This window comes from Rattus norvegicus, chromosome 13 (genome assembly GCF_036323735.1).
Source record: "Rattus norvegicus strain BN/NHsdMcwi chromosome 13, GRCr8, whole genome shotgun sequence".
Lineage (NCBI taxonomy): Eukaryota > Metazoa > Chordata > Mammalia > Rodentia > Muridae > Rattus > Rattus norvegicus.
The window spans coordinates 47017979-47039903 of NC_086031.1; the positions used below are offsets into that span (position 1 = coordinate 47017979).

At 43.5% G+C, this 21925-nt stretch overlaps 1 protein-coding gene and 2 non-coding genes across 16 annotated transcripts in view; 1 reads left to right on the plus strand and 2 right to left on the minus strand.

Annotated features, from left to right (window-relative positions):
- The window catches only part of Mdm4 (MDM4 regulator of p53), a 146006-nt gene that overhangs the window by 95743 nt on the left and 28338 nt on the right, over nucleotides 1-21925 (minus strand). For 11 of the 14 annotated variants that reach the window (XM_063272291.1, XM_063272288.1, XM_006249779.5 and 8 more), the window contains exons 1-2: nucleotides 8231-8389; nucleotides 671-781 (exon numbers count right to left, since the gene is read on the minus strand). In XM_063272291.1, the coding sequence (XP_063128361.1) occupies nucleotides 671-748 (78 nt within the window). In that variant the 5' untranslated portion in view covers nucleotides 749-781; nucleotides 8231-8389. 14 annotated transcript variants of the gene reach the window in all.
- Nucleotides 16016-16088, plus strand: Trnak-uuu7 (transfer RNA lysine (anticodon UUU) 7). The gene has a single exon. It is a non-coding gene; the product is annotated as a tRNA-Lys (tRNA).
- Nucleotides 16407-16479, minus strand: Trnak-uuu8 (transfer RNA lysine (anticodon UUU) 8). The gene has a single exon. It is a non-coding gene; the product is annotated as a tRNA-Lys (tRNA).

Genomic DNA, 21925 nt, shown 5'->3' on the forward strand with positions numbered 1-21925 from the left:
AATTTTAAAAAATAAAAATAAATAAAAAATAACATTTAAAAAAGTCTGTCTGCAATGGGATATACCAAATCTGAGAGGAGACTGTCAAGTCTGTATCCACAATGCCTAGATAAGCTATGGATCTGTAAGAATGTATTTGCCATATTCACCATTTAAGATAGACAGCCTTTTAAATAAAACGAACCAGCCTGGCCTGATGCTGCATGCCTAGAATCCCAGCACCTGGAAGCCAGGCAAGAGAATCAAGCAAGTTCACAGCAGTCTGCTCTACAAAGGAAGCTCCAGGTCAGCTAAGAGTAACAGACTCTGTCTGTGTCTCTTTCTAATAGCTCCAAAGTAGACTGCACAAACAAAAAGAAAGAAAATTAACCCCCAGATGAGACAAAAAAAGACCTTAGATAACCTGGCCCCAAATTCTCTACTACCTACCTCCAACCTAAACCATGCCTAGTTTAACCAAATGTAAGAAATAACTTGCAAAGGGGCATAAGTAGTGAAAACCAAGATTGATCTTGACCATTTCAAGCTGTCTGTAACTTTCAAATAGGTAATTTAAGATTTACAACATCACCACTTCTGCTTGAAGCAAACCCTAATCAGTGAACTCAGCCATATACCTCAATTCAATTTAAAGTATTTAAAGAAAAGTAAGATGTCTGGTAATGATTACCTGATTGATTTGTTCCGAAGAAATTCTGCAAGCACTGTCAGATGCTGAACACTGGGCAGAGGTGGAATGTGATGTCATTTTGGCAGTGAAGATTCCAAACTCAGTTAGCAACTACAAGGGAAAAACATATATAAAATTGTAAAGCAGAGACTTCTGTCTTTAGCATTCACTGAGAAGTAAGCTCGGGGCTAAAGACATAGCACTCAGTTAAGAGCACTGGCTTCTCTTCCAGAGGACCTACTACGTTTAATTCCCAGCACCCACAATGCAGCTCACAACTCTCTTTAATTCCAGATTCTGGGGACCTGACACCCTCACCAATGCACATAAAATAAAAACAAATTTAAAAAGAAATAAGCTGGGCATGGTGGGCACACACCTTGAATACCAGCACCCAGAAGGCAGAGGCAAGTGGATCTTTATGAGTTCAAGAGCAGCCTGTTCTACACAGCAAGTTGAAGGATACTCAGGGCCTATATAGAGAACCTGTCTCCTAAACAGAAGGAAAAAGAAAAGACAAAAGTGCCAGCAACATTTTTTAAATCTGATACAAACACATACACACACACACACATCTGCTTAAATACAAAATACACTGAACTGAAATTCTCAATAATCAAATCCAGCACAAAAGCTAGAGACTAAACCACGTGTCTCCCTCAGATGAATCCTAAAAGACAGGTTTGGACTTGCCCCACCTTCAATGCTGATGCTAATGAGTAGTACACTGTTCCTAGCTGCAAGTCAAATTTACAATCACTGCTTCCCACGGCTGTCAGGTGGACTAGACACTACTGAGGGGAGTGATTAAGATAAGAACTAGGAGACACCCACAGCTGGGAAATCACAGAATTTCTAAGACCGCACTCCAACATGCCTGAACAAGAAACCACAAGAAAGTGAGTGTCAAAGTTTGCCTGGTAATCAGGTAATCATGGTAGGACACACTGGCAATGTCAGCACTTAGGAGGAGGCTTATCTTGAATTCAAGGCCAGCCTGAGGTTCATGGTAGACCTCAAAAAATAAATAAATAAATAAATAAAAACCTTTTTTTTTTTTTGTTCTTTTTTTCGGAGCTGGGGACCGAACCCAGGGCCTTGTGCTTCCTAGGCAAGCGCTCTACAGCTGAGCTAAATCCCCAACACCCCCCCCCAAAAAAAACCTTTAAAAATACATTTCTAATATCATATACAAGAACTTTTAAATGTATTAAAAATCTGCAAAAGAGTGACCACTGCTACTGCATAGGACCAGAGTTTGATTCCCAATTTGACCCATGAAGGCTGGGGTGGTCACAATGGTCTATAATTCAGCTCCAAGGATCTCTTCATCCCAAATATAGTTTTGTTCCCTTGTTTTCTTCAAAGTGGAGTTCTAAGAAATATATAATGGGCTAGCTTGCTTTAAAAAAAATGAAAAAGAGGGGCTGGAGAGATGGCTCAGTGGTTAAGAGCACCGACTGCTCTTCCCGAGGTCCTGAGTTCAAATCCCAGCAACCACATGGTGGCTCACAACCATCTGTAATGAGATCTGATGCCCTCTTCTGGTGTCTGAAGACAGCTACAGTGTACATATATAAATAAAATAAATACTCAGCTCCAAAATAAATAAATAAATAAATAAATAAATAAATAAATAAATAAATAAATAAAATGAAAAAGAACATTGTAGGTAATTGGGATTTAACTGTTTCACTGCAATCACTTAATTCTTCTCATATCAGGAGGGATGAGATAGGCTAATTTCACAACAGGTTTCAAATTGACAGTTAAGGAGACTAGGTCTAAATCTGTTTCCAAGAACAGGTCTAGACAAGCCCAGACAAGTCAGTTACTGAAAAAAGCCCCAGGCTTCAGGCAGCTAGTCAGAAACTGCCCCAGCACAGTTTCTGAGGCAAGGACCATGGGTCAGCAAGTTTCCAGCCCCACACGCCAGTATTGCTTCTAGAATGTCCGTAGAGATTGACCCAACAGATTGAGAGAGAGGTCGCCTAATGTGCTTTAATTGGGCCTGTGAGCTCACTTCAGGGTCTATCTTGGTAATGGGAAGACTCACATGCTGGACTTCTATAGAATAAAACACTCTTTGTGTTTACATACTATTTAAGTCCAGGGTATCATTATTTAGTGAATCATGGGCCCTTACAAGATCTCTTTAGCTAACTTTTTAAAAAAGGTTGATTTATTTTATATGAGTACACTGTAGCTGTCTTCAGACACACCAGAAGAGGGCATTGGATCCCATTACAGATGGTTATGAGCCACCATGTGGTTGCTGAGAATTGAATTCAGAACCTCTGGAAGAGCAGAACTTTTTTTTTTTAAGATTTATTTATTTACTATACATAAGTACACTGTAGCTGTCTTCACACACACCAGAAGAGGGCATCAGATCTCATTACAGATGGCTGTGAGCCACCATGTGGTTGCTGGGATTTGAATTCTGGAAGAGCAGCGGTGATCTTAACTGCTGAGCCATCTCTCCAGCCCACATTTTAATTTTTATTACATTTATTTTATGTATGGGGCTTGTGCCATAGCGCGTATACGGGAGTCATAGTACAGGGCAGTTTACTCCTTCCACCTCATTGGTTCTAGGGATTGAATTTAGATCAGGCTTGCGGTAGGCATCTTTACTCACTGAGCCTAAAGTTTGCTCTAAGTTTTTTTTTTTTTCTTTTTTCTTCAAGACAGGGTTTTCCACCTGCCTCTGACTCCCAAGTGCTGAGATTAAAGGCGTGTACCAACATTGAGGCCTTGTTAAAGGAGGTAAACCTCAGTGGGAGTGAGGTTTCCAAAGCCACAGCCAGGGCCAGAGTCCCATCCTTGGCCTGACACCTAAGGGGCAGGCTCTAAAGCTCACAGTTACTTCTCCTGCACAATGCCTCCTTGTGTGCTACCATGCTCCCCTCCAAGATGATAATGGACTAAGCCTCTGAAACTATAAGCAAGCGCCCAATTAAACATTCTCCTTTTTAAGAGCTGCTTTGGTTATGGTATTTCTTCACAGCAACAGAACACTAAGTGTCCAATCTCCTGGAGTTACAGGTGATGGTGAGCTACCTGACGTGAGTGCTCAGATGTAAATTCTGGTCTTCTCAAAAGTTAAAGCAGGGGCTGGAGAGATGGCTCAGAGGTTAAGAGCACTGTCTATTCTTCCAGGGGTCCTGAGTTCAATTTCCAGCAACCACATGGTGGCTCACAACCATCTGTAATGAGATCTGGTGCCCCCTTCTGGCTGCAGGCATACATGCAGGCAGAAAGCTGTACAATGTATACATAATAAATAAATATTTTTTAAAAAGTTAAAGCAGTAAGCACTCTAAACTTCTGAGCCATCTCTCCAGTCCCTGGTCTACTTTCAACATAATTTCATTTAAAAGAAAATCAAAACAAGAATTTTTAAATGTGTCTTTTCTTGTTCACTTCTTTTTATTTGTTTGTGTTTTCAGGCAAGAGTAGAGGTCCTTACTCTGCAGCGTATGTCATTGAATTGACCGCAAAGTCAGTTTGACCACCAGGAACTTGAGATGCTCCTGCCTCCACTTTCTAAGGGTTAATATTATAGGAATGTATCACCACTCCTGGCTTTGGGAATTTTTATAGAACCCTGTAATGCTAAAAATGTATATGGAAGAGTTAAGAGGCTAAGAATAGCAATTCACTTCCAAAAGAACATGAGGGGAAGGACTTAGCCGTCTAGATAGCCAAACTTCTAAAAAGCCCATTTGAGGACCTAGAAAATGATTCAAAATTAAGAGCACTCACTTGCTGCTCTTGCAAAGGACTTAGGCTCAGTTGCCAGCACCCACACGGCAGCTAAGCATCTATAACCCCAGTTCCAGAGGACCTGATGCCTTCTCCTGGCCTCTGTGGGCACTGCTTACACACAGGACACATACACACAGTACATGCAGGCAAAACTCCCATACACATACAATAAAAATAAATCGTTTTTAAAAGTCTACTTGTGATAGTGAGAAAATATTAAATAAAATATATAGAATAAAGAACTAGACATACAATTTGAAAATTCAGTGTTTGACAGGTGGTTGTCAGTTTTGAAAAGAATGTATGTTCAATAAAATAAGCTAGAAAAAAATAAGTTATGTGAAGTAAAACTGTTCCCTGAGCCAGGTGGTAGTGCCACACACATTTAATCCCAGGATTCAGGGGGCAAAGTTAGACAAATCTCTAAGTTTGAGGCCAGCCTGGTCTACAGAGAGTTCCAGGACAGCCTGGGCTAAACAGAGAAACTCGGTTTAGTGGGGAGCAGGGGTAAGTTCCCTGAAGAAGAAAGAGGCTGGAGAGTAAAGACCCTTGAACCTCTGAAGTTCAGACCCTCCAGACACTCAGCCCACTTGTTTTTCTTGCCCCTTTGCACTGGGTAGCATGGAGTGGCAAAGGCTTCTTTTTTTTTTTTTTTGGTTCTTTTTTTTTTTTTTTTCGGAGCTGGGGACCGAACCCAGGGCCTTGTGCTTCCTAGGCAAGCGCTCTACCACTGAGCTAAATCCCCAACCCCCAGCCCACTTGTGTCTAACAAATCTTTGTAAAATTCATATTGGTTAGGTCAGGCTCTCGAAAATGTCTTATACACTCTTATTACCTTGTAGCAAGCGATACAGTGAAATTTCCAACTACGATGCTACTAGACTTGTTTGCTTACCCTAGCGTAGTTTCAGTCTGATCCACTCACTCATTTTAAGATCTAATCAGGATGTGTGTTTTATTGCTGTATTTTAGCAGTTATCCTAAGGAATTCTGCCTTAATGTATATTAATCATACAATTAATCAACTTGCTGTTTGTTATTATTCCCAGCTCGGTCTTTTCTCAACCTTTTACTTCCAGTGTTTTCGTGTACTAGGAACTTTTAGAATATATCTTGCATATATATGACTTTGGCATTTTTTTAAAACACGTCAGAGATGTGCATAAAACTTTACCCCAAGTTTTATTTAGCTCAGTGGTAGAGCGCTTGCCTAGGAAGCGCAAGGCCCTGGGTTTGGTCCCCAGCTCCAAAAAAAAAAAAAAAAAAAAACAAAAACAAAAAACAAAAAACAAAAAACTTTACCCCAGCACTCCAGAGGCAGAGGTAGAGGAGCAGGATCTGTGATCTCAAGCCTAACTTGATCTACACAGCCAGAACCAGGCCTCAGAACTGTTCACCAAGACTGCCTCAAAGTAAATAAAATCAATCTTAAGATGCAGAGGCCAGAAAGATGGCTCAACAGTTAGGAACATTTGCTGTTCTCAGAGAGGTCCTAGGTTTGGGTCTCAGCACCTACATGCAGTTAACAACCCTCTGTAAATCCAGCGCTGGGACCCCACACCCTCTTACTAGCCTCTAAGGATACTAGGTACACACAGGGCATGCAAACAAACATATAGGCAAAATATACAGGCAAAAATAAAGAAACATACGAGCAAGCCTACCTTTAAAACAGAAATAACAAGCCCACCCAGTCACCCTCCACCCCTACCACCACTACTCAGACCAGAGTAAAGAAGTTTCTGATAGAGATTTGGCAAGACCTAAAGAGTAAGAGGTAAGAAACACAGAGGAGACTACAAATCATTCATCACCCCACTTACTTGGAGGGGTTTTTTTCTCAATTCCTCCCAAGCATGGGTTTCTGACCTTATACATGTTTGAAAGGCTAGACTTGGACCAAAAGGACCCCAGCAAGACAGGTCAGCTGACAGTCGCAGGATCGATAAGTAGGAAGGAGAGAACTAATTTCCCAGAGGTACTCTCTTAATCACTACACGCACATGCAAAAAAATAACAATAAATTGTTTTGTTATAATAAAAACATAGAAGGCTTTTGACCCAGCACTTAGGAGGTAGAGGCAGACAGATCTCTGAGTTCAAGGCTAGGCAGGACTACAGAGTGAAACCCTATCTCAAAAAGAAAAAAAAAATTCCAGGTATATGGACAGCACATGCCTTTAATTACAGCACTTGGGAGGTAAGAAAGGTGGACTGATTTCTTTTGAGTTCAAGGCCAGCTGAGGTTACATAGCTAGATCCTGTCCCAAAAATAAAGTCTAGTAAAAAAAAAAAAATCAAAAACATATTCACATAACATTTCTGTGTTTCTAAAGAAACCAAAATTCTCACTGCAGGGCCCCCCCAGGAGCGCACCTCCTTCAACAAGACCATATCTCTTAACCCTTCCCCAGACAGTTCCACCAGCTAGGGATCAAGCATTCAAACATCTGACCCATTATCATTAAAACCACCACAGTGTGCATTAATGACTGTTAAAAGGGTGGTATTTACCCTTACACTTGAAGGTTTAAGGTGAACCAGGATATGGGGCTGCTTCAGATTGTCCAGAGAATACCCTAAAAGTACAACCAATGGGGACTCAGCTATAGAAAGTCTATCTTACAGAAAGCTGCCGTTATCTGAAAAGTTTAAGGTGTGTAATAATGCCTGCAAAATGATTCCTGTATAATTCAAATCTGAGAATATGTATAGCACAAGTCAGAAAGGCTAAAACCCCAGTGATTAGAACATTGGGAATCCTGAGGGGTTAGGGACACAGGTCAACTTTACACATTCACATTTATTAAACAGGAGTTGTGTTGTGGTCTTGACCAGGACAGTGAATGAATACTGTAAGTAATACTGTGGAGCTAAAATACTTTTTCCTAGCAGAAATGTATGAAGGAGGAGACTAAACTTGAATAGATATGAAGCAAATGACACTTAGTATTATTAAACGTTTCAAGTATCTTTGACAGACACATTCCATGCCTGTCATTAGGTGGAGCTTCCTAATCCACAAAGACCTTTCTGGAGTAGGACAAGACAGGCATTGTTTTATGCAGATGTGGCTTAGTAGAGTGGTGTCAAGATCTGGGGATGTACAAGAATCACTGGGAGATGTGCTATTTTAAAGTTCATATTCGTGGGCCCGGTGAGGTAGAGGAGCAGGCTATTTTTGAGGTAAGGGTAGATGACTCTTTGTGAGTTCGAGACCAGCCTGGTATATACAGCAAGTTCCAGGTAAGCCAGGGCTGGCCACAGCGAGATCCTGTCATGTCTCAAAAAAATAATAATTAATAATGACAATTATTGTTAATTATCATTACAGTTCATATTCGTGGAGGATATTAAATTTTTAAAAAACTACCTTAGGTCCGTATAAAGACCGCAAACGAGTATCTTTCATACACTAAAGCAGATAGTCTGAAGCCCTAAAAATTATTTAAATCTAAAGTCACGTCAATGTCACTCTCCAGGACTCCGTTTCTCGGACTCCTTTCCTTCAAAGTGCCTCAATATCCCCTCAAAGTGGAGGCGCAAATAAAACATCAACCCCCTTCACTTTGCTTTTAGTTTGTAACTGTAGATTCCGTTTCATCACACTCCACTTTTCTCAACCGCGGGGTCGAAACGCCACCCTTCCCCCCACAGCTTCTTCCGCGGTCCCGCGGCCCACGCCGCCCTCCGCGCCCCAGGCTCCTCCCGCCGGGTCCCCAGCTATGAGGCCTCCCGGCCTTCTGTCCGCCCTCCCCGCACCCCGCGGACCAGACCCCACCGCCACACCTTACGGCCGCTCCATGAGTCGCTCCCCCCTCCTAGCTGGGGGAGGGGTGGCAGTTGAAGGTCCTAAGGCCTGCACAGCATTTTGAAACTGCGAGCAACGGCAGCACCACTTCCGGCCTCTCATACCCAGCGTTCACAAGAGCTTCCGGGGAGGCCGGCGAAACCATAGAGGGGACCCTGGAGGACTAGAGAGCTAGAAAGGCTGAAGAATCTACCATCGAGTACATGCTAGTCCGGGCGGAGAACCTCCAACCATAGATAGACTATGTCCACCAGAGATAGTTTTCTATTTTACTTTTGAGACAGGGATTCTCTGTGTAGCTCTGGCTGTCCTGGAACTCATTATCCAAACCAGGCTGCCTTCCGAGTGCTGAGATTTAAGGATTGCCACACCATGCCTTGCATAAAGAGGTTTTGAAAGAGAAAAGGGATTTTCTTCAACCTCTGCACGTGTCATTTGTTTTTGGAGACAGGGTCTCCCTATTTATCCCTGGCTGTCCTCTGCCTTCATTCTGAGTGCTAGGTTTAAAGATGTGCCTCTACTACCCCCGTTCTTTGAAGACAATGTTCATATCCCATCCCTAATCCTCTTATTTCCCTACAAGCTAAACCTTCCTGATCCTTTGACTATTTCTTTTTTTGACATGTCAATGGGCCACCTTACTACCCTGGTCGTTATTTTATGGACAAGAATTTGTTTGCGTTAAGATGTAGATCCCAGAAACAGATGCATTCTTATACAAAGAAAATGAGAAATTAATTAAATAAAAAAAGAAAATGCAGCCTTGATCTCCCGTGCACACATTGTACGTTCCCGACTATGAATTTATTGGTTGAGCAAATTATTTAGGTGGGCATATTGGAGAACCATACAATTCATTATTCCCAATGTAAACATTACCCCGTTTGTTTTGTAATGTTCTAGACAAGGTCTTACTATGTAGTTCTGGCTGTCCTGGACTCACCATGTACACTGGGATGGCCTGGAAACTCAGAGATCTGCCTTCTGCTTCCCTAGTGCTGGACATAAAGGCTTGTGCCACTGCTCCTAGCTCCTGCTTATAACCTTTCCCCAAAAAACTTATTCCAAGTTTTTTGAAGGAGGTCATTCTCTTTCTGACAATGAGCTTGAAGTCAACACAGTTTTCTCAGAAGAGGGGGGAAGGCATTTTAGGCAAATCCTAGTCGAGTCCTTTTTATTTTTCAAAATATTTCTCAGTGTAATGTTTTTATCTCAAGCCTTAATAAGAAGGCTGGAGAGAGATTTTCGTAGTTATAAGCATCAGCTGCTCTTTCGGAGGACCCAGGCTTGACTCCTAGCAATTACACGGCGGCTCGCACCTATCCTTAACTCCAATTCCAAGTAATCCAACACTCTCTTCTTGCCCCGAAGGGCACTGTATACAAGTGATACTCAGACATAAACACAGGCAAAATGATAGTTATTTCTCCGCTGACAGTGAAGTGAGCCAATTGAAGCCAGATTAGATTGCATTAAATGCGGGTTTATTGGGAAGATGCTATCCATCGACTTCACTGACCCCAAGGACAGAGGCCAGGGAATAGTGCGTGCGTGTGTGTGTGTGTGTGTGTGTGTGTGTGTGTGTGTGTGTGTGTGTGTGTGCGCGCGCGCGCGCACGTGTTTGTGTATGAGAGGGAGAGCATGCACACACGTGTGTGCAGAGAGAGAAGAGAAAAGGAGAGAGGAGGAGAATAAGGAGACTGAATTGTCTAGATTGTATAGGGAAGAGCCTCTGGGGGAAGTGGAAAAGGGTATGGCAGGTAGAGACTAAGGGAATCTAAGAGAACCTTAAGAACAGGTCTGCTTTGATGTGTGAAATATGCACCTCAGTCCCTTGTCCCAAAACCAAACACAAATCACCCATACTCATAAATAATTGTGCTTAAAGCTCTGGTTGTCCCGGGACTCACTATGTAGACCAGGCTGGCCTCGAACTCACAAAGATCCACCTGCCTTTGCCTCAGGAGTGGATGAAAGGTGTGTGCCACTATGCCAAGACATAAATAACTTTCTAAAAACAAAGCCTTAATATAACTATGTCAAACAGAGCAGGGCTTAGAAAATAGAGCGTTACCAGCATGTGGAGGACTGAAGCGGGAAGGCCACTCAAGGCCCTGTCTTGAAAAAAAAAAAAAAAAGGCATGGAGCCTTACCCGTCATGATTGGCATGCTATACATGTTGAGGTCAGAAGACAAGGTGGGGGCTGGGGAGATGGCTCAGTGGTTAAGAGCACTGACTGCTCTTCCAGAGGTCCTGAGTTCAAATCCCAGCAACCACATGGTGGCTCACAACCATCTGTAATGGGGTTGGGTGTGTCTGAAGACAGCTACAGTGTGCTTAAATACATTAAGTAAATAAATAAATCTTTAAAAAAAAAAAAGACAAGGTGGGTAAATCTATTCTCTACTACCACATAGGCTCCAGGGGTTAAACTCAAATCGTTAGACTTCTTTATTTTTCTTTTTTTTAGGAGCTGGGGACCGAACCCAGGGCCTTGCGCTTGCTAGGCAAGCGCTCTACCACTGAGCTAAATCCCCAGCCCCCTCATTAGACTTCTTTGCAAGTGTCTTTACCCATTGAGCCATCTTGATGGGCCCTCAGCATAGCTGTTAAACCACCAATGAACTTGCCTAATGGTGGTTAACATCAACTTAACATCAGCGGCATATCTCCATCTTCTCTATGCTTTCTGTAAGACTTCATTGGTTTACTACAGTAAAAAGTAAACTAAGGCCAGGCAAGGTGGTACACCCCTATAATCCCAACATTCCAGAGGCAGAAACAGGAGGAGCTCCGATCCAGGCCAGCCTGATCTTCAGGGCAAGAGAGACCCTGTCTCAAAACAAAACAAAAAGTAAACCATAACTGTACCATTCCCTATATCTAACAATCAAGTAAACTTAACAAAAAAATAAATTGGCTTAAAGGTTCAAAGCTAACCTTGGTGTTCACCACTTCCTTCCTTAAGAAGACTGTGACAAATAAACAGGAAACCTGATTTCTGGTATGTTTCTTGAAACCGAAACATTACCAAGTTTTATAACTTTCAGTGTCTCAAGTTATAAAAGAAAATGAATGAATTAAACGTCTTTATGACCCTTTTAATATTGAAAGAATTAGCAGACAATAATTTCTGAAATACATCCTTTCTGAAACGAAGCTACAATGGTAACTCCATGTTTTTTGTATAAAAGGATATGAAGATAAATGTAATTTTTCTGTACCACTCTTCCTAAGGAATAGAACTTAACTACACAAACAGACGTCCTCTCTGACATCTCCAGCTTCAAATTCACAGAGAATCATTTTCCCGAGTCTGGTATTTACCTGTACAATGCATTTCTTTACATGGTTAGGATTTGTAAAAATGTTATTTGTGTATGAAAGGTGAGTATGCTTACGGGGATCAGAGCTGATTTTCTCTTTCCCCAATGTGGGTCCCAGGATTCAAACTCCGGTCCTCGGGGTTAGCAGCAATGCCTGTACACACTGAACCATTCTGTTTGACCATCCTTAAGGACTTGTTATGTAAAGATTCCTTTAAAATGTTTTGAACTGCTCTCTGTCCCTTTTCTCTCCCTGACCCCTTTCTCCCTTTCTCCCTTTCTTCCCTTCTCCCCCTCTCTCTACATGTTCTCTCTTTCTCCCTCTCTCTCTCTCCCTCTCTCTCTCTCTCTCTCTCTCTCTCTCTCTCTCTCTCTCTCCTCTTTCTCTGCCTCTACTCCTTTCTTATCTCCCCTTCCCATGACCCCAAATAAACTCTATTCTATACTTAAAAAAAAAAAAGTTCCCAGCTTTTTGTTTAGTTGGGTTGTTGTAGCAGGTCTTTGCTACTTTGTGGGTTCTTCTTTTTTCCACCTTTCACACACACCCTTTGACCCCCTAATAGTAGATAGGAAGGAAACAATGATAGAGGGGAGAGAGGATTAGGAAAATCCCTGAGTCTGAATTCATTCCTTTTGTTTCTTCTATGACTACTGCTGCCTTAAAGGACCAACAACCAGCCACCCACCTCTCAGGGCCCTAGCATTTATGTACCTTCTGAAAAGTTCCCACAATTCCAAATGCCATGCGATTGCAGCTGGAAGAACCTGGCTTCTGCTAGAGCACGAAGCAAATCATCTTCTGCAGAGAATCTGAAGCAGCCCCATAACCCTAAACCTGGGATTAAGACCAAAGCACGTTCTTAAGACATTTCTGTTTTTTTTTTTTTTTTAAGAAACCAAAATTTCAGAATTTTCAAAACTATCACTACAGATTATTATTCTTAAGACTGTTTCCCCTTAAGTTCTATTTATTTTTATGTCTGTGGGTGTCTTGCCAGCATGTGTGACTGGTGCCCGCAAAGGCTAGAATCCTTTATCCCCTGGAGCTGGAATTTTAGACAGTTGTAAGCTCCTTCCACGTGGGTCCCAAGAATCCCACTTGGTAGATCACAACCATCCCTCTAGCCCCTTATTTTGTATTTTTACTGTGTCACCCTGGGTCAGCCTGGGCTATGCACTATGAATTCACTAATGCGCTTATATAGACCAGGCTGACCCCAAAGTCACAAAGGTCCATCTGCCCTACTCTGAAGTGCTAGGGCACATAATTCACATTTTTGGAAGTTGCATTGAGCTCTAAGTGTCCTAGTAGAAGTGTGTGTGTGTGTGTGTGTGTGTGTGTGTGTGTGTGTGTGTGTGCCATGTGTATGGTACATGTGTTCAGGTGCTCACAGATGCCCGAGGAAGGCATCAGACTCCTTGGGTTCAGAGTTATAGGCAGTTGTGAGCTATGGTCATATCAGATACGGTGCTGGGAATTGAACTCAGGTCCTCTTCAAGAGCAGGGAGTGCTCTTCACCACTGAGCCCTCCCCCAGCCCCCCAACCTTCTTAGTCATCACTCTCAGGTTCAGTGACAGTACATTTATAGTTATGGTTAACTCCTTTTCGTTGCTATAGTGTACACAGATAGGATGAATTGTATAGCACTTGTGGCTGTTTTCCAGGGAGGCCATAACAAAATGCTACTGAGAGCCTAAATAGCTGCAATCACTTTTCCATCAGTTCTGGAGGCCTGAGCCACAGATCCCGTGTCCTTGCCTTGCAGTTGACTACCTTTGGCTGCATGCACATGGGGGCTGGGGGTGTCACGCTTTAGGCTGTGTGTTATCTGTGCTTTTATATTTTTTTTCTCCATCTTTATTAAATTGGGTATTTCTTTTTTTTTTTTTTTTTTGGTTCTTTTTTTCGGAGCTGGGGACCGAACCCAGGGCCTTGCGCTTCCTAGGCAAGGGTTCTACCACTGAGCTAAATCCCCAACCCCAAATTGGGTATTTCTTATTTACATTTCAATTGTTATTCCCTTTCCTGGTTTCCAGGCCAACATCCCCCTAACCCCTCCCCCTCCCCTTCTCTATAGGTGTTCCCCTCCCCATCCTCCCCCCATTACCGTCCTCCCCCCAACAATCACATTCACTGGGGGTTCAGCCTTGGCAGGACCAAGGGCTTCCCCTTCCACTGGTGCTCTTACTAGGATATTCATTGCTACCTATGAGGTTGGAGCCCAGGGACAGGCCATGTATAGTCTTTGGGTAGTGGCTTAGTCCCTGGAAGCTCTTGTTTGGGTTTTTTTTTTGTTGTTGTTTTGTTTTAAATTTATTCATTTATTATATATATATATATATATATATATATATATATATATATATATATATATATATATATATATGTACACTGTAGCTGTCTTCAGATACACCAGAAGAGGGCACCGGATCTCTTTACAGATGGTTGTGAGCCACCATGTGGTTGCTGGGAATTGAACTCATGACCTCTGGAAGAGCAGTCCGGTGCTCTTAACCGCTGAGCCATCTCTCCAGCCCTTGTTTGGTTTTTTAATCTTAATTTTTTTTTTTTCTGAGACAGGGTTTCTCTGTGCTGTAATGATGCTGGCTGTCCTAGACTAACTTTCTTTCTTTCTTTCTTTTTTGTTTTGTTTTGTTTTGTTTTGTTTAATTGTAGAAAACTTGTTGTGGCTAGAGAGATGGCTCAACAGTTAAGAGCACTGGTTGCTCTTCCACAGGTTTTGAGCTCAATTCTCAGCAACCACATGGTGGCTCAGGACGTGATGGCTTCTTCTGGCATAGGTGTACATGCGGTAGACCACTCACACATTAAATAAACAAACAAATGCTTTTCGTATTTAAGGTCATTGGCCTGCTTAGAATTGATTTCTGTGCTTGTTGCTGGCATAGCCATTCAATTTTGTTTTTTCAACGTGGAAAATAACTGTCATGGCTCCCTTACTGAGTCTGTAAACTGAGTATGAGTCGACAGCTCTTGACCTTTCTATTTACCATCATCATTGAAGGCATTGTAAAGGAGGTATAATTTCTAAATTTATTTTTATGTGTATGGGGGAATGCACGTCTGTACACTTTGAGCCTGGTGCCTGCAGAAGCCAGAAGAGAGCATTAGATCCTCTTGGAATGGAGTCACAGTTATGTGCTGCCTCCTAGGTGCTGGGAATTCAACCAAGGTCCTCAGGAAGAGCAACCAATGCCCTTGACTACTAGGCCATCTCTCCAGCTTAGAAGTAATTAAAACTGTGTTCATTGTTTTAAATTATGCATCTGTACCTGTGTCTTTCTGTATGAGCGCAGGTGCGTAGCGGGCATCAGGCCCGCTTAGAGCTAGAGTTACCAGCCGTTGTAACTCACAGGATGTGGGAGCAGTGAACTGAACTCCGGTCCACTCTAAGAGCAGTTGGCACTCTCTTAACCACTGAACCCAAACTGGCCCCAAGCTAGTTCCAGGCCTTGGATTAACTAAAGATTCTGTAATTAAAAAACAAAACAAAACAAACGCCCCTATTATTCTATGTTAAGATTGTACCATAATTTACATCCAAGGCTATGTCTTCTGTGATCAAATCTTTTTGTCCATTCCTATTAACTGTTCCCTTTTCAGTGCGCTCAGGAGCGAGTGGAGCCTGATCTGATCCCAGACCCCCAGGAGCTGGTCCTTCAGGCCACCCAACCTGGGCGCTCTTTCCTTGAAAACAAGTGTACCGGCCTTACTATCTAGCTAGCCCTATGCCTCCAGCCCCTATCACTGCTTAGGGTAAATTTTTTCAAGTGGCTTTGCTGGACTAAAGCAACCATCCTGAAGACAACTGTAAAAGGAATTAAGGGAAAGAAATTCGGCCAGTAAAGGTTCTCTACAGTCCCATTCTCAAAACCCTATAGTGGGTAATTCTCAAGTTAGCTCCAGAGCAAAGGGCTGTGCTCAAATTACTTAGGAAGAGCCTCAGATGCCAAGATAAGCAACATCTCTCCGTGGCCCTGACAAGCTTTCCGGTCCCTGGCTAAGTAGGGCTTCTGCCCTCAGTGTCACAGCTGGTGACCTCCGTGGTGTACAGTGTTATGTTATTCGAACAGGTTTCAGAGATTTACAGGTAATCTCAGCATCTCTCCTTTCCCCCATTTTATATTCCACAGCTCAGCAATTCCCTGTTGCGTGAGTTTTAGCACGGACGTCCCCACTCCTGCCAACGGCAAAACTGGCCAAAGTTTGGCACTACGGCGCTTCAAATGTAATTCCGCGGTGCTCTTAGTTTACAGATCAAAGCTCGCAATTGTTAAGCGGCTAGAAACGCAGCTGGAAGCAGAATTTGGATCCGTTAAAATTCTCGGGGGAAACACGACACTTCGGGAGGGAGCAATTGCACAAGGCTCCTTACGCTTATGAAAAGAGCTGTAGGAAGCCAGCTCCTCCAGGGCCCGGATAGCTCAGTCGGTAGAGCATCAGACTTTTAATCTGAGGGTCCAGGGTTCAAGTCCCTGTTCGGGCGCTTCTGTTTTTAAGCTTTTTCTCCCACACCTCAGCAAACATTGCACAAATTTAACGGTAGTTCAGGCTACGGTAGTTCAGGCTACTTAATACATGTATTGTATCGTCATTCTTTTCTGCTTTGGACATTTCATGTCTCCCCGTCCAGATTTTCCTACGCGTCGAAGAACAAAAATTCGCAAGTACCTTAAGAATACGTAGGATATCCTTAAATCTATGAAAAACACACCTAACCGCATTTTGAAAGCTAGCTCTTTCCTAACAATTAGCATCTTTAATGATGCTACGCACGTATAGGAAATCGCACAAAATTTGCAGCCGCCCGAACAGGGACTTGAACCCTGGACCCTCAGATTAAAAGTCTGATGCTCTACCGACTGAGCTATCCGGGCGCTCTGAGCCTCAACTTTCTCTTGTATTTACTTGATATAATGGTAACCGTCCTTCTTTTTTTCTCCTGGCAAGTTAAAAGTAGGTCTCAGTTACTTACTTAGTTTATTTTTAATATATTAAAAACAATATTTCTTTTTCCATTCTGTTCCATCTACTTAATAAGCCTATTCTAAAGTCTTCATATTTGATGTTTGATAAATTACCAGTGCCGATTAAACTCTCTAAAACAAAACTAATGCTAATAAATTACAGGACAAAGGACAAACAAGGGGGACACTTCAGCCTAGGATTGTGATCTTTTTATTACACTTCTCTTCTATCTTTTATTACACACTCTTAATTTTAGCTATTTTTCTGAACCACATTCCATTTCTCCCATTAATAAAAAAAAATAATAATCCTTCCATTCAAACGATAGAGCTGTTCGATTAAACATTCCTGAGCACAAAGGCCAGATTCGTTGACGAGATGGTCTAATATTTCACAAAAAAAACAGAAGTAGATGGAAACGGAAAGCGGGGTCTGAATCCAGATCCTAAGAACTGGAGTTTAAAGTTTTTACATTTTGAGTTTTTCTTCTCCTCTCCTTTCAGCCTCCCAAGATGAAGCCTTTCAAAGCAAGGTTTCCATACCTAAGGGTACCAGACCAGAGGAGGATCTGAGTTGGAGGCCAGCCTTGTCTACACAGTGAGCGTGCTCTCCTGAACTCCAAAGGTGCCCACACGGTATATACCTACACAGACATAAGTGTTCATCATTAAAGATAATTATGTTTCTGAGGACTTGAGGCACTTAAACATGAACAACTGCAAAATGGCGCTGCCTAGGCTGGAGAAATTTTTTTTCCTAGAACTGTGTTTTGCTTTAAGAATGATTGACCAAACCAGCTGAGGAATCCCAAGTAGGCCTGGGTCTGTACACACGTGAGGGGATTAGTCAGGTCTGTACACACGTGAGGGGACTAGTCAGGTCTGTACACACGTGAGGGGATTAGTCAGGTCTGTACACACATGAGGGGATAAGTCAGGTCTGTACACACGTGAGGGGACTAGTCAGGTCTGTACACACGTGAGGGGATTAGTCAGGTGACCTCTAAGGCCCCCTTCTGCCTTAGTTAGGGTTTCATGGCTGTGATAAAAGCCATAACCACACACAACTCAGGGAAAAAGATTTATTTCTTCTTAGCGCACCATATCACAGTGCGTCACTGGGAGGTCAGGACAGGAAGTCAGTCAGTCAGGGCAGGAACTGATGCAGAAACCTTGGAGGTGTGTTCCTTACTGACTGGACTTGCTCAGCCTGCTTTATTTTGTCTTTCTTTTCCTCCTCCTCTTCCTCTTCTCTTCTTTTTCCTCTTCCTCCTCCTCCTTCTTCTTTTAAGAGACAGAGTTTAATTTCTCTGTGTTTAGTGCCAGCTGTCCTGGAACTCACTCTGTAGACCAGGCTGACATCAAACTCGAGAGTTCTGCCTGCCTCTGCCTCCCGAGTGCTGGAATTAAAGTCATGAGCCACCACTGACCAGACTCAGCCTGATTTCTTCTAGCACCCATGTGCGTAGGGGTAGCACACCCACAGTGAGCTGGACCTTCCCACATCAATCATCAGTCAAGAAAATGCACCACAGGCTTGTCTGCAGGCCCATATAGTGAAAGCATTTCCTCAACTGAGGTTCCTTTTCCCAAGTGACTCTAGGTTGTATGGAAGTTGATGTATAACCACTCGGCACACCCTCTAAATCCAAGCCTTTTATTAGTCTATTATTCTTCCATTGCAAATATTATTCTTCCATTGCAAATCTGAAGGAGCAAGCTCAAACGGCACAAGGATAGCTGGTCAGATGGTGCAGTGGGGTAACCCCAAGCCTGGCAGTGGTGGTGCACACCTTTAATCCCAGCACTCAGGAGACAGAGGCAGGCAGAGATCTGTGAGTTTGAGCCCAGCGTGGTTTACAGAGTGAGCTCCAGGACAGCCAGGGCTACATAGAGGGAAAGGAAGGAATAAAGGCAGGCAGGCAGGCAGACAGACAGTGGGGGGCTGAAGAGATGGCTGGCTATGAACACTTCACTCTTTCACAGGAACTCACATGACAGGCAGTTCACAACTGCCTGTAACTCCAATTCCAGGGGACATCTGTTCTCCTCAGGGTTCCTTCCTGAAGGCACCTGGAGCACGTAGACTCACACAGGCAAACACGTACAGGCGCGCGCGCGCGCGCGCGCACATACACACACACACACACACACACACACGCGCGCGTGCACACACATTGACTAAACAAATCTTTAAATACATACAAACAGCAATAGGGTATTGTTAAGGCTTGGGTAACTGCTGCCTGTCTAGCACCCATTTTCGGCTGTTTTTACATGGGCCGTTACTATTGTTACTAGGAAACTTTCTCATGCCTGAGTTGATTGCATATTCTGTTATGTTCTCTGTTAGAGTCCTGGAACTGCTTCAGGAATCACACAAACATGGATCTCAGGCAAACAGGGAGAGTCTATTGAGCTTACGCCCCTGGACTGGTCAACCAGGGCCATGATCCAGATTCAGGAACTAAACCATGAGCCCGAGTTAAGGTCCTACAGGATTTTTAAGCCCCAAATCCACAAACATCTGCACCAAGTTATTTCATCAGGATTTAGGGATAGGAAGTTACCTTAGCAACATGTCTTTGTTGTATGTTTATCCTGTCCCCATTGGTTGGGGTATTCAACTGTGGCAGGGGACTTGCCTTGTCTTATATTCATGTCCTAACTTGTCTACCAGGATGGGACTTGTCTAACATTCATGTCTTAACTTGCTGACCAGGATGTCAGTTACCCGCATACACGTCTCTTTCTGCCAAGTAGGATATCAATTCCCAGGGAGGTCTTGGGAACTTAAATTTTACTTGACTGTTACTCAAAATGGAAGGCTTATTCCAAATGGTTTCTTATATTGGTGCAAGTGTCTCTCTTATATTGGGGTCCATATTGGGGCAGTATGTATCATAAGAGCTTATACACAGGTGCAGGAAGTGCTGTTGGGTGGTTGGTTCAGGCCAAGCTTACTAGGGGTAACTATACAAAAACAACTCTACTGACTTCTATCATGATTGGCTTTCAGGGGCACAAAACAGAACGGACTAGGTCATCAACCTTGGCATTAGAAAGTTTCCTAGCAGGGTTGGGGATTTAGCTCAGTGGTAGAGCGCTTGCCTAGCAAGCGCAAGGCCCTGGGTTCGGTCCCCAGCTCCGAAAAAAAAGGAAAGGGGAAAAAAAGTTTCCTAGTAACAGCAGAAACATATAACAGCAGGCTAGCCAGGTAACAGTTACCCAGGCCTTAACATTTTACCCAGGCCTTAACATTCTGTGCTTTGGTGTTCTTGGAAATTAGTCACAATACAGAACAGTTAGAGCTGCCCTTGGGATGGACCCCAACATATGAGAGACACCCGTACCTATTGGAATAAGAACTCCCTGAGGAGTCATGTATGTGGGAACCTGACATCCTGATTGGCAAATTAAGACATGAACATTAGGAAAGGCAAGTCCCCCCACAGTTGAATACCCCAACCAATGAGAACAGGGTAAGTGTACCACAAAGACATTGTCTTAGTTAGGGTTTTACTACTGTGAACAGACACCATGACCAAGGCAACTCTTTTTTGTTGTTGTTGTTTATTTATTTATTATATAAGATTTATATAATAAATTTATATAATAAATCTTATATAAGATTTATTTATTTATTATATATAAGTACACTGTAGCTGTCTTCAGACACACCAAAAGAGGGCATCAGATCTCATTACAGATGGTTGTGAGCCACCATGTGGTTGTTGGGATTTGAACTCAGGACCTCTAGGAAGAGCAGTCAGTGCTCTTAACCACTGAACCCCCACCCCTCCAAGGCAACTTTTATGACAAGATTTAATTGGGGCTGGTTTACAGGTTCAGAAGTTCAGTCCATTATCATCAAGGTGGGAGCATGGTGTAGGAGGAACTGAGGGTTCTACATCTTGTTCTGAAGGCAAACAGGAGAAAACTGGCTTCCAGGGAACTAAGATCACAGTCTCAAAGCCAACACCCACAACGACACACTTCCTCCAATGAGGCCACCCCTCCTAATAGTGCCACTCCCTGGGCCAAGCATATTCAAACCATCACAGACTTGTTCCTAAGGAAATCCCCTATCCCTAAATTCTGATTGGTGGAATAACTTGGCACAGATGTTTGTGGATGGCAGATTTTAAAAGCTCAGTAGGATTCTGGATCAGGGTTTTGGTCAACTCCCCAGTCTGGTCTGCAGTCCTGATGGGTCAGTCCTGGGTGAATGCTCAATAAACCGTCTCTGTCTGATTGAGATGTGGTAGATGTGGTTTGTGGGGTGACCCAAGGACCCCAACAGGTATGACTTATAAAATGGGCAGGCCTAGAGTTTTCAATAAGAAAACTACATTATCCGGGTAGAGCTGAAGCAGCTGTCAGCCATATGGAAGAAATTACAATGAATGAAACAGGTATCCATTTATTAATTACTTGGACCTATTTCTTGGGCAAGTTAGAGACATCTCAAGCATTTCTTGCTTTGCTCTGTCTCTATGCTCGAGGTGTGAGACGAATCGCACTCCTGAGTTGTTGTAGTTCTGGGTGGCCTAGAACCTGCTATGTACATCAGACTAGCCTCAAGCTCACAGAAATCTGTCTGCTTCTGCCCCGTGAGGGCTGGGATTAAAACTGTGGAATACTATGCCTTGCACCTCACATTTTATAGGAAGGGAAACGGTGTCTGTTCAAGATGCCTGAGAGAAACAGGAATAAAGAGTTGCTCATGATTTCCTTCCCCAAAGGCCTTGCCACAGCTGGATGATAGAGCCAGAAGTTTCACGTTAAACTGATTAAATGAGACTGGCCAACAACTGACCGATCAGGTTGGCAAGGAGGAACACAGCAATTCTGAGAGGAGCTTGGAGAGCTTGACCTAAGTGAAGGGAGATGGAGAGACTGTGGCCAGGCTTGGAACAGGCTAAGGAGAACAATTTTACTCTTATTATGCGTTTGGCCTTGCAGTGGTGGAACATGCCTTTCATTCCAGCACTCAGGAGGCAGAAGCAGGTGGATCTCTGAGTTGGAGGCAAGCATGGTCTACAGAGCTAGTTCCAGGACAGCCCAGGCTGTACAGAGAAACCTTGTCTCAGAGGAGAAGAAGAAAGAGGAGGAGGAGGAGGAGGAGGAGGAAGAGGAGGGGGGAGGAGGAGGAAGAGGGGGGAGGAGGAGGAGGAGGGGGGAGGAGGAGGAGGAAGAGGGGGAGGAGGAGGAGGAAGAGGGGGAGGGGGAGGAGGAGGAGGAAGAGGGGGAGGAGGAGGAGGAAGAGGGGGAGGGGGAGGAGGAGGAGGAAGAGGGGGAGGAGGAGGGGAAGGGGGAGGAGGAAGAGGGGGAGGGGGAGGAGGAGGAGGAAGAG